At 53.1% G+C, this 12,854-nt stretch overlaps 1 protein-coding gene across 3 annotated transcripts in view; it reads right to left on the minus strand.

Annotated features, from left to right (window-relative positions):
• Positions 1–12,854, minus strand: part of LAMC3 (laminin subunit gamma 3) — a 61,311-nt gene that overhangs the window by 21,373 nt on the left and 27,084 nt on the right. For all 3 annotated transcript variants that reach the window (XM_082468094.1, XM_082468093.1, XM_082468095.1), the window contains exons 8-13: positions 10,850–10,986; positions 8,128–8,238; positions 6,045–6,237; positions 5,748–5,866; positions 3,385–3,603; positions 1,533–1,721 (exon numbers count right to left, since the gene is read on the minus strand). In XM_082468094.1, coding sequence (XP_082324220.1) covers positions 1,533–1,721; positions 3,385–3,603; positions 5,748–5,866; positions 6,045–6,237; positions 8,128–8,238; positions 10,850–10,986 — 968 coding nt within the window. The remainder of the gene's footprint in view (positions 1–1,532; positions 1,722–3,384; positions 3,604–5,747; positions 5,867–6,044; positions 6,238–8,127; positions 8,239–10,849; positions 10,987–12,854) is intronic.

Here is a 12,854-nt window from a genome sequence, read left to right on the forward strand (position 1 = left end):
CAGGGAGCTGCTTTCAGAGTGGTCCCAACAAAGCAGGCATCTGACAGGACCGAGGTAATGGGCTGTCCTGATGCAGCCACAGGTACTAGATGTAGAACCAGATGTCTGGGAACCCTGGAACATTATGCCAAGTGAAACAAGCCAGACACAGGGCTTCCCTGGTGGCGCAGTGGTTAAGAATCACCTGCCAATGCAGGGGACACAGGTTCGAGCCCCGGTCCAGGAAGATCCCACATGCTGAGGAGCAACTAAGCCCGTGTACCATAGCTATTGAGCTTGCGCTCTATAGCCCGCGAGCCACAACTACTGAGACTGCATGCCACAACTACTGAAGCCCACACGCCTAGAGCCCGTGCTCCGCAACAGGAGAAGCCACTGCAATGAGAAGCCCACGCACCGCAATGAAAAGTAGCCCCTGCTCGCCACAATTAGAGAAAGGCCGCGTGCAGCAACAAAGACCCAACGCAGCAAGAAAGGAAGGAAGGAAGGAAGGAAGGAAGGAAGAAACAAAGAAGCTAGACACAAAAGGACAAACACCGTCTGAGTCCACTTACATGAGGTACCCAGAATAGTCAAATTCAGAGACAGAAACTAGAATGGTGGATGGCAGGGGCTGTGAGGAGGGAGAACTATTAAACAATAATTTAATGGGTGTGAAGTTTCTATTTAGGATGATTAAAAAAAATTCCGTGGATGGATGGTGATGATGGTTGCACAACATTGTGAATGTACTTAAGGCCAGTGAATTGTACACTTAAAAGTGGTTAAAATGGCAAATTTTGTGTTATGTGTATTTTGCCAAAATTAAAAAAAATCAATAATGGCATGTACCGAAAAACCATTGAACTGTACACTTTAAATGGGTGAATCATAGGGCATGTGAATAATATCTCAATAAAGCTGTTTTTTTAAAAAAAAATCAGCTGCCTAGGATGACTCTGAGTCCTGGAGCGGGAATGAGAAACAGGCAGAGGGCTGGGGATGGGGACACTTCTGCTTCAGACATTTATCTGGTGACAGTTTAAAATTTTATGTATTTATTTATTTATTTATTTGATGCACCATGTGGCTTGCAGGATCTTAGTTCCCTGACCAGGGATCGAACCCAGGCCCACAGCAGTGAAAGCCCCGCGTCCTAACCACTGGATTGTCAGGGAATTCCCATGACGACATTTTTTAAAGCTGCAAGTTCAATCAGAAGTTTTCCACCTTAGCTATGTAAAAGAATCAGCCAGGAAACTTGATAGGAATATGGATTCCTGAGCTCTGTCTTAAGCTACTAAACCAGGCTCTGCGGGGCCAGGACCGGACATGAGGATTTCCAAAATCCCACGTGGTATCTTCAGTGGCCCAAGTTCTGACAGGAACCCATTCAGCCCAGGGCCCTGGCTATGAGGCTATGAGACTCAGTGTCCCCAGAGGTCAGGCCTGTCACCCCTAAGCGGGGCCCTCCGTCACCTGTCACACACCAGACCCAGGACTCACTCCTGGAGGCCGGGCAGAGGCAGGGCCCCAGGGCATGAGCCACTCACCTCTCTGGCCCGGGGGGCAGTGGGTACACACCACCTCTCTGCTCTCTGGGATGGTCACGCAGGCCGACTGTCCAGGGCACGGACAGGGCTGGCAGTCATCGGCTTGGCCTGTGAAGGGGTTGCCGTAGAAACCTGGCAAGCAGTGCTCACAGGACGGGCCCTCGGTGTGGTGGCCGCATAGGCAGATCCCTGAGGGGCAAGACAAGCACCTGGTCACCACTGCCTGAGCCCAGACGGTCCAGAGACAGCAGGCAGGCTCCTGGCCGTGGGGGCCACAGAGCACGTAGCGGGCAGAAAAGGGGTGGGGACACTTCCAAGGTGGAGGCAGCATAGCCCAGGGATGAAGCGTCCACCCCGGGTTCACATCCGCCACTTACTGACCGTGTGAACCTGGGCACCCCTGTGCCTCAACGTCCTCACCTGCAAAATGGGCGTAACTGGCTCTGACCTCAAAAGGTTTTCATCAGGATTCAATGAGGCCATGCAGTCAAAGTGCCCTGCACAGTCTCTCGCACACAATTATTATTACCGTCGTCATTATTATTTTGTATTCCAAAACCTGTAACCGAACCAGCTGACGATACAGCTAGCATTTGCTGTCACGGTTTTCCTTTTCCTCTTCCTCTGAGTCCTCTTTTTCTTTTTAATTGAAGCCTCCGTGTCCTCTTAACTTCAGGGACAGTGACACAGACCCAGGATTCTGGCCTTGACATGAGGCTCCCGTTTAGGGGGTCTATGGGTTTCCAGAGGTTTCCTGGTCTCATAGAACAGAACCCCCGTCTCTGCCCACTGGTTTCTAATGAAGGGGATTCTGCAAACCCCCTTCTCCAGCCCCACAGCATCTGGAGTCTTCTCAGAGCCACTGCCAGGGACTAAGGGAGGAGCCTGGCCGAGAAGGGGTTAAGCAAGACCAGCACTTCCCAGTAGCACCCAGCAGGGACTGAGGGGAACAGGAGAGGAGGGGACGCAGGGCGGACAGGCAGAGCAGGGGTGGCATCCAGGGGGAGCTGTCACACCTGCCCTGCTTTCCACTGGTCCCTGTCTCAGCCCAGCACCCACACGCTCACTACCACTCCTCCCATCCAGGGTGGACGGCAGTGGCTGCTGTGCCCATTTTACAGATGAGGACTTGCCCAAATGGAGCTGGAGGTCACGCCAAGGCAAGGGGCTCCGAGGGATGACAAACTAGTCCCATCTCATGTGACAACTCTCCTGGAGCCCTGCATAGAAGGACTATGAGGTCTCATCTGGCTCGATTAGTGATGCCTGCCATGGGCACAAGAAGCGGGGAGGCCCCTCATGTCGCCGGTGCATGCCCACCCTGGCTGGCCTGTTCATTCCCAGGTTACTGTGCTTTGTCAGCTGAGAAAAGGCATTCCCTTTCCGGAGACCCCAGCAGCTCCAGGAGAGCAGCAGGGCGCTGACCCTCCCACCTCCTGTGCGAGGGACCAGCGTCCAGCCCCTGTCAGGCGTCTCCTGCCCAGTGACTGTGGGCGAGGTCTTTCCCCAGGTTTCCTCTGCTACAAGTGGGGATGAATAGCTGGTACTGAACTTGTGGGAGGAGTAGCTCTGCCACCTATTGGCCGTGCAGCCTCCCTGCACCTTAGGTCCTTCACCGGTAAGACGGGACAGGAATGGTCCCGGCACCGCCAGGGGGTTTTGCAGGATTCAATGACATAGCATATAAAAAGGTGCCTAGCACTTGGAGGGACTCGAGGACACCATTTTATCGGTACTGTTTTTTGTGATCACTTACATGCTCATAGCTGACCCCGTGCAGGTCAGTACTCATCTCGCTGTTCTGTGTGCCCAGGTGGCCTTGCGGGGGTGGGGGGGATGCAGGGAGACTCACCTGTGTTGGGGTCACAGGTGCCATGCTGGTTACAGGTGCAGGGAACACAGCTGGCATAGGGACCCCCCAGTGGTGTCTCCCTCTTGTATCCCAGAGCACAGGACTCACAGAACTGGCCCGTGTAGCCCCTGGGACATGAGCAAGTCTCCACCCAGGAGGCTGGGGGGGAGACCCCCCGCCGGGCCGACGTGAGCCGGACCTCAGTCAGGAACACTGGGCCTGCAGATCGAGGAGAGAGAGAACGAGAGAGTTCCATGCACATGTTTCTCCCCCAAACCTTCCTATTCACATATGTAAAAGGCAAAGGGTTATTGGCTCACGTATACAAAGGCAGTCCATGGATCACTTACAATGTTTAAAAAACAGACCAAGGGCAAAGGAAAAAATAGGTAATTTTCAGAAGGACAAATAGATATGGCTGGGAATTTTACAGAAGGACATTCACTCTCACTGGTTATTAAAGACGTGTACATTTAAAGACTGCTATCATTCACGACCCTCAGATTGGTGAGCATTTTACAGATCAGTGACAGTGGAGGATGTGGGTGTGGGGAACTCAGGCACAGAACTGTGGGAATACAAATCAGGAGGTCCTGCTCCTAGCAACAGGGGAGTAGCTCCTATCAGACCAAGCTTCCCACAGAAAACAACTAGAAACGTGGGACAAAATATAAAAACTATCTGTAAACGCTGGCGGAAAACCAGAGCAGGTAAATAGGGGAGGAGAGTGGACACTGTCATCAGAATATAGATTGGCACAGCCTTGCTGAAGCAAAATTTGATAGCATGTGTCAAAATGTAAAATGTACACTCTTTGACCTAACGTTTCCGTTTTGAGGAATTTGTCCTAAAGACACACTTGCACGAGGATAAAAGACCTTTATACGAAGCTGTTCCCTGCAGCGCTGCTGGCAGCGGTGAAAAGCTGGAAACCACTTCAATACCTATGAATAGGGGGATGGGTAAAACTTTATGGAGCACCTCTACCACGGAGTGATACGCGGTGGACATAGAGAGCCAGCCTTTTCTATGTGTAAGGCAAGTAACAACCTCCAGGATGCACCGTTAGCTGAAAAAAGCAAGTGGCAGATCATTATACTGTGGGATCACATTTCTGTATTAAAAAAATACCAATGTAAGTACATGCACACAGAAAGGTCTGGAGTGATACACCCCAGAACGTTACCAGTGGGCAGAGGAGGTTTGGGGGGTGGGGTGAGATGAGTATCAATACACCCACGTGCGTCTCCAGTTCACACCCAGCACGGGCCTGGCCTAAGTAGATGCTTTGTAAACATCTGTTAACTGACGGCTGAGTGAGTGACAGAAGGAAGTTCTGGAAGCTGCTGGAAAGAGTAAAAATGAAATTCCTGCAAGGGGTGTCTTGGGAGCAGGGAGTACTGGCAAGGATGATGGGGATGAAGGCAATTAAACCACAGCCCCAAAGAGGAGGAAGGTCTGGGGCTGGAGGGGGCTGGGTTACAACCCCCAAGCCTTGGACTCAAACGGGCCCCAGGAAAAGCTGGCCATCTAAGCCAGGGGTTCTCAAAAGGAGCAAATCACCCTCCTAGAAGCAGTGACTGTTTGGAATTCATATGGTTATTTAAAAATATCATTTACTTTCCTTTTATTTATTCTGTGTACTACAGTTAGTATACTGTTTTTTAAAAATTGTATCTAGGTTATAATATCTGTGAATTTCATTTCCAGATAGTAAAAGTGGTGCTGTATACGAAAGATCTGTTCTAAAAAGGGGCATGGAGGATCCCTGGTCTAGGCACATACAGGTACGGGATGGGGAGGAGAGAAAGTACATTAAGGAAAAAGGGAGGAACCAGGAACAGTCAGAGGACCGTCAGGGCAATCACCCAGTGACCAGGATGGGAGGTGGTGAGAAGTCCCGGTTGAAGCTGTGATGACTTAGCTGGTTGGTTGAGAGGGTTTAGAAACCAGGCTTTCTCTAGGTGCAACACCTCCGATCACCAGCAGGGGGAAGCGATCCCCTGCGGCCAGCACCAACCTAGGGCCCTCTAGGTTCCAACCTCCTGGCAGTGGCGGACTCCGCCGTGGTGCGACCACGCCAGGTTCTTGGCTGCCTTGTGGCCAAGCACCCGTCCCTTAGAGCTGCCCATCCTCAGGCCCCTCACCTGTCCAGCCCCTGCCTCTGTTCTCAGCACCCACTCCTGCTGCCCTTACTGGTTATATGAACTTGGGCAAGTGTCCCAACCTCTCTGAGCCTCAGACTCCTTCGTGGTAAAGTGGGGACGGTGACCACCTGCTGTGAGGACTCAACAAGGCTATGCACGAAAGAGCCCGGGGGCCTGGCTGGTTTTGGGGCCGGGGGTGCCCCTATCATGACTAACCGGAAGGGCTGGCGCTGTGGCCACTGGCTTGGATGTGCAGAGCACTCAGATTGGTGAGCAGCCGCTGGAAGTGGAAGGGGGGCAGCGGAGGGTCCACGTCCTCGGAGGTCTCTTGCAACCTGGCAGGGGGAGGGGGTCAAAGCAGAACCTGAGGCCCGGGGCAGGTGGTGCCAGGAAGGCTCCAGCAGGAGTGGGGAGGGCGGGAGCCCCCAGACCCCGGGGAACCAAGTGTGCCTGGACCTCAGGGACCACCCCGACTGCTCGACCCCATCTCTCAGGACAGAGCAAGACACTTACAGGAACTTGAGCTGGACCTCCCCCGGCTGCCTGGCGTCCAGGGGGTTGGGCGAGCTGGAATGCCGCAGAGTCAAGGTCAGACCCGCCCCTTCCAGCCTCAGCCTCGCAGGGATGGGGGAGCTCCTGGGGGCGACCCGGAATGTCAGTGTGAGGGGCTGCCCATAGCTGAACCGCTGGTCTCCCAGGAACTTCTCTGAAGACAAGAGAGGGCAGCTTTGACGGTCTTCACTTAATTAGCTGGATTTTACATGTCTACACTGATTTTATTGGCAATTAAACCTTCAAAAGATAAAACTACAAAATCAAAGGGTTCCTGCACAGAAGAAGCTGAGAGTGGCCCACGCATACCTCCGCAGACAGGGCTGGCTTCCTGGGCATGTGACCCTGGCAGTTATCTGGGGCCCCACGCCTGGCTTAATGCTCTGCTGTCACTATCTTGACGCTCTTAAGACTTTTATCTTGGACCTTGGGTTTTGTAAGTGAAGTGCCATGGGACAAGGGAGTCTGTACAGGAGCAGAGGAGAAACTCACAGTATGCAAGGCAGTGGCACCTGCCTGCCCGTTCACGCAGCGCTCATGACGCCCAACACCCCGTGAGCTCAGAATCCCTAGGGACCCGCATCCATGGCATTTATTGAGGCTCAAAGCGAGTACCAGGCAAGTGTGCTACACGTGTGACTAAGTAGGGGCACTGACAGCCCCCAAGGGCCACACTTTCCATGGGAATCAGAACTTGCTTCCAGTGGAAAGAAGGCAGATGCACAAAGGACCAAGGGGCCCTATCATAGCCTGTCTTACTTTGTCATTTCTCTGTATTAGCCAAGTGCTTAGGCGGAAAATCATGACACAGAAGGAAAGGGACCAAAAGACACCCCATCCTTCCTCCCTTCAGGCCTTCTGTACTCACGAGAGTGCGTAAAAAGAAGTGATATAAAAACGGTTGAGTTCGCCCACCACCTGCCCTGCCCACTGCAGTGTGCCCAGTACACCCAGCAGAGAACCCAGCAAACACTTTTTGAGTGAGTAACTCCTTAAATCCGTTGACAAAGCAGCGAGGGAACAGAGCGTGTTTTCTGCTCTCGGGCTTCTGAACTTGGAACACCTGCCCCAGGAGGGGACCCGAGGACCCCACGTCCTTTGCTTCCTGGCTGCAGGGCGCATGGGTGCTGCATCCACACAGCTGCTCAGATGTCTGAGTGCCACCTCTCTAGTCCCTCTTGCAGAGAGAGGGAAAGGGCAGGACTGGGTGAAGGGAGCCAGTGGACCCCAGATCTGGCCACAGTGGAGCTAAGAATGGGCTCCAGGCTCCTGGTCTGATACAGTTTCCAGGAGACCAAAGCTGCCCTAGTTGGTGGGGAGTGGTTCAGAATAATCTAGAACTTCTTGCTTCTACAGGAATACCATGGCCCCGGGCATGGGGGTGCGGTGGCCTGGCGGGGTGAGACGCTGATGGGAAACGCGCAGGGATTGTCTGGGGTGCGACAGTGGCCTGAGGGAGCCCTGGGTGGCAAGGCTGTGATGAGGAAGCAGAGGCTGAGGGGCACGTGGTCGGCAGGAAAATGGCCCCCAAATGTGTCCAGGTCCTGATCCCTGGAATCTGTGAATATGTTGTGCTGCATGGCGGGGGCAATTAAGGTTGCGGTGGAATTAAGGTTGTTAATCAGCCGGACCTTAAAGTAGAGAGATTATTTTAGATTATCCAGCTGGGCTCAATGTAATCACAAGGGTCCTTCAAAGATGGGAGAGGAAGGCAGGAGAGGTGGTGTCAGGAAGATGCAACATGAGAAAGATTTGACCGGCTTTGAAGGAGGAGGAAGGGCCACGAGCAGAGGGATGCAGGCCGCCTGGAGAAGCTGGAAAAGGCCAGGGAACGGATTCTCCCCCAGAGCCTCCCCCAGAAGGAGCACGGCCCAGCCGACACCGCGATTTCAGCCCAGCAAGCCCCGTTTTCGACTTCCGACCTCTAGAACACTAAAGAGAATACATCTGCGTTGCTTTTAGCCACTACGTTGGTGGTAATCGGTGACAGCAGCCGCAGGAAATGAACACGGGCAGCCCTGCCCCTGCCTGTGGAGGCAGGTACCTGGTGCTGTGAGCTCTTCCTTGTTCTCTGGGTCCAGGAGAAGCCCCCTCGGGCTCCATTGTGCAGGATGCTCTGGGCCCCCCATGCTTCTGGTCCGCCAGCCCTCGGCTCCTGGACAGCAAACACACACACGCCCCTGTGAGGCCCTGGAGGGTGGCCTCTGCCCCCTCCCACTTCACACCCTTTCCCGGGTCCCAAGGGCGACCCCCAGAGGCCTGAGTGCAGCCTGAAACACCAGGACCCAGGGAGGGGAGAGACTGTTCTAGAGACAGGCCGGGGGCGGGGGATGAGAGCCGGCTGGTGCTAGCAAACGCTCCGTGCCCAGAGCCAGGCAGCTCGGATCCCCATTCCAGATCAGGACGGGGGTCTTGGGGTGGGAGGTGGCTCCAGAAGGAGCTAGGAGGCTCAGAGACCCGGCTCTGTTGGGGCACAGTCAGACCTCTGGGCCTGCCCTGCCCCTTCCGTAGGCGTCTTTTTTTTTTTTTTAATATATATTTATTTATTTGGCTGCGCCGGGTCTTAACTGTGGCACACCGGATCTTTAGTTGCAGCATGTAGGCTCTTAGCTTCAGCATGCAGGATCTAGTTCCCTGACTAGGGATCGAACCTGGGCCCCCTGCATTGGGAGCATGGAGTCTTAACCACTGGACCACCAGGGAAGTCCCCTTCACTGGGCTTTGAGCACATGATGAGGACATGAGGACAGCCCGGAGACCCCATTGTGGGCCGTCTCTAACGAGACTGGACTTGACCTCGTCTTCAGGTCTTTAGAGGATTTCCTCGCCCGTGACCTCACCACCCCGTCCTTCCAGGTGTGTGTGCCACGAGCCCCACTGCACCCAGGGAGGCCACCTGGTTCGGAAGTGGCCAGGTCAGGGTGGGACCCCAGTCCCAGTTCAGTCCACCCTCCCTCTGGTGATGGCAGTACACCAGGCACAGTCGGGCACAGAGCAAGTGACCTCCAGAGGGCGCTCTCCAGGGGGGCAGCTGGAGAATAGGGTGGAGGCCCAACACCTGGGGCACCCAAGGGGTGAGGAGGGAGGGATGAAGAAACAGAAAGAGGTCAGAAAGGGGAAGTCTGGGGCTCTTCCGTGCTAGACTAGGCTCTGCCCCTTTGCTGGCTGTGTGACCCTGGGCAACTTACTTAACCTCTCTGAAGCCAGCTAGTGCCTCATCTGCAAAATGGGGGCAATGAGGTACTGTGGTCCCGGTAGCAGTTCTCAAGTTGGTTTGAATATCCTGGGAGATCCGTAAGGCTCTTTCAGGGGGCCCATGGCGTCAAACTATCTTCTAAATAACATTAAAATGTTATTTGCGTTTTTCATTCTCTTTCTCACGGTGAGAATTTTCCAGAAGCTACAGGATGTGTGATATCACAACAGACTAAATGGCAGAAGCCGTGGTAAAAATCAGCTGACTTCTATTAAGTCAGACCTTAAAGAGAGGTGCAAAAATGTAAAACGGGCAGCACTCTTCTCAAAGTTTTTTGTCTTTTAAAAAGAGGGTTATTTTTCACAGGCAGAAGTTATATTTTGTTATAAGTTCACTACGGTCATCTGTAAATGAATTAATACACAGATATTTAAAAACTACTGTTTTAATTTCTAACACAGAAAATATCCGTATAAACAACCCACATAAACAAAAGGACTTTGAGGTTCTCTCTAATTTTCAAGAGCATGAAGGGATCCAGAGATCAAAAAGTTTGAGAACTGCTGGCTGAGGGTGTTAGTGAGATCACGTGAGATGCTGAGACTGAAGTGCCAAACCCAGGGCTTGGCTCCAAGTGAGGAGGATCGTGATGTTATTCTAGGATCTATAAAATGAGTCCCTTCTGACGCTGACATCCTGGACTACAGCCCAAGTGACCACAATGCAGTCCCCATTCCAAGCCCCGCTCGGTCCTGCTTTCTGCGTGGTGTCCAGCAGAGGGCGCACTGCTCCCCCTGCATCTGGGGCGCCCCAGAGCCAGCCCTGAGGTTCTAGCTCCCTGGGGTAGATGCGGGGGTGGGGAGACTCAGTGGGCATGGCAGGGACCCACTCAGGCCATGATTTAATGCAGAATTCAGAGCTCCACTGCTTTCCTGCTCCAAAGATCCACCTGGAGCTGGGGACCCAGGTCCCCACAGCACCCCTGGACCTAGAGAGAAGACCTGCACAGCAGTGAAGAGCAAAACTCAGGAGCTGATGAACCCAAGGTGCCAACAACTAAGTTACGTGACCTTCCTTTTCTGGGCCTCAGTTGCCTCATCTGTAAAATGGGGATGAGAATATCTACCTGCCAGGGAATCCAGGAGGTTCCATGGGCATAACGAGCTCCGCATGGTGCCTAGCATACAGCAGCTGCTCAATAAATGGAGGCCAGGGGATCGAGCCCGGATCCCCAGCACTAGGATACACCAAGGGGGCCAAGGAGCAACTGGAAATTCCTCCACAGTCTCCAAAGGCTGCCAGGTGCCCACCCCCCACCCCTGGCAGCGGCCAGGAGGGAGCCAAGGGGTGCAGGTAGGTGCTGGGGGTACTGAAGGACCCAGAGGGGCACGGCCGGTGTGTAGGCCTGTGGGAGACGCCCGGGCTGGGGCCCGAGGCTGCCCCCTCCTTTCCACACTCACCCATACCACCATCGCAGGATCTCCCCAGAGCAGGACCCAGGACCGCCCGTCCCAGCTGGGCTGGGAAGCAGACCCCTCGGAGGTGGCTGCAGGGGGGGGGCACTTCTTACCCCGGCGGAAGTCGGAGAGGATGTGGTACTCCCGGAAGTGGGGAGCGGCCGCACACACCCTGGAGTGGCCGTAGCAGAAGCAGCTGCTGCAGCCGGCTGGGCTGTGGGACTGCAGGCTAAATGTGCCAGGGCGACATCTGCAATGGAGGTGGACATGCCCACGGGGGCCAGATGAATTGGCTACATTCGGGGGATCCCAGCTAGACTAACCAGAGCCCAGAATCACTGGGGAAAGTTGTTTTAATTTCAGATTTACAGAAGAGTTGCAAAGATTGTAGACACGAGTTCCCATGGCCTCTTCACCCAGCTTTTCCTAATGTTAACATCTGCCATTACCAGGGTACGTTTACCAAAGCCAAGAAATTAACACTGATTAACGTTATTTCCTAAACCCCAGACTTTATTAGGATTTCTCCCCCTTTTCCACGAACATCTGTTTTCTGTTCCAGGATCCCATCCAGGACATGGCATTACATTTAGTGGTGTCCTTAATCTCATCTGTAACAGCTTCTCGGTCTTTCCTGGACACTTTTGACAGTACTGGTCAGATATTTTGTAGAATGTCCACTGTTTGGGTTTGTCTGGTGTTTTTCAAGATTAGACTGGGGCTGTGGGTTTGGGGAAGAAATAGAGGTGAAGTGCCCTTCTTCTCACATCATATCAGGGTAAATGATACCTGTGTGATGTCACTGGTAATGTATGACATCACTGGTCATGTATGATGTCACTGGTAAAGTTAACCTTCACCATTTAGTTAAGGCGCTGCCTGCCGGGTTTCTTTTCTTTTCTTTCTTTTTTTTTTTAAATATTAATTTATTTGGCTGCGCCAGGTCTTAGTTGCAGCACACAGGATCTTCGTTGCCATGTGCGGGATCTTTAGTTGCTGCACGCGAACTCTTAGTTGTGGCATGTGGGATTGAGTTCCCTGACTAGGGATCGAACCCGGGCCCCTTGCATTGGGAGTGCGGAGTCTTAACCACTGGACCACCAGGGAAGTCCCTGCCAGGTTTCTCCACTGCAAAACTGCCATATTCTAGTCGTCAAAAGCAAGCCACTAAATCTAGCCCAGGGTCAAGGGGAAGGGAATTAAGCTCCACCTCTGGGAGGGCGTGAGTAATCAAAGAATCGTGGACCTATGGTGAAAGCACCACAGTAATTAGTAAATATTTTGAGGGAGATATTTGGGGGCTATGCAAATATCCTGTTTTTCCCTCAAGTTCTGCCCACGAATTTCAGCATTCATCAGCGGCTCTGGCCTACAGCGATCGTTACTCTGATGTTGTAACAGTGCTTTAATATTTCCCTCATTCCTTCTCCATGTATAATGTGGAATTCTTCTGCCAGGAAGATTTGTCCCTTCATCCCCCTGTATTTATTTATTCACTCATCTATTTATATCAGTGTGGACTCGTGGATGTTTATTTTATACTTTGCATTATAATCCGATATTGTTGTTATTTATTTTGTTCCAGCTCTGGGAACTCTTTCAGGTTGGCGCTCATGTCCTTTTGACACAGGCCCCCATCCTGGTTTGGGGTTTTCTGGGTTTGTCTTTGTCTGGTTTTGTTTTTAAGCACTTCCCTGTTTTCTACAAGATGCTTCGGGCTCATCCTGTGTTTTCCCCGCCCCAGCCCCAGAATCAGCCATTTCTCCCAGGAGCCCTGCAGAGGCCTTTTACAAACACATATTCCTGGTTTGCACCATGGGGGCTCCATTCGGGCCGAGCCAGGCGGAGGAATCCAATTCATAAGAAGCTGCCAATTACCCCAAAGCTGGGCCAGCTCCAACGAACACACCTCACCAGCCCTCCCATCTCACAAACAGGTAAAGTGAGGCTCAGAGGCGGACCTCCTCAAGGTACGAGGCAGTGGCGTAGAGCTGGTGGGATCTAGTCCCCCAACTCCACTCTGTCTCTTCAGCTTGAGGGGTCTTGGGGGAAGGAAGACCCAGCAGGGAGTCGACCTCCCACCCCAGGGCCCACAGGCCCCGCGTGGACAAGGTGAGA

Source organism: Balaenoptera physalus (assembly GCF_965194825.1).
Source record: "Balaenoptera physalus genome assembly, chromosome: 7".
Lineage (NCBI taxonomy): Eukaryota > Metazoa > Chordata > Mammalia > Artiodactyla > Balaenopteridae > Balaenoptera > Balaenoptera physalus.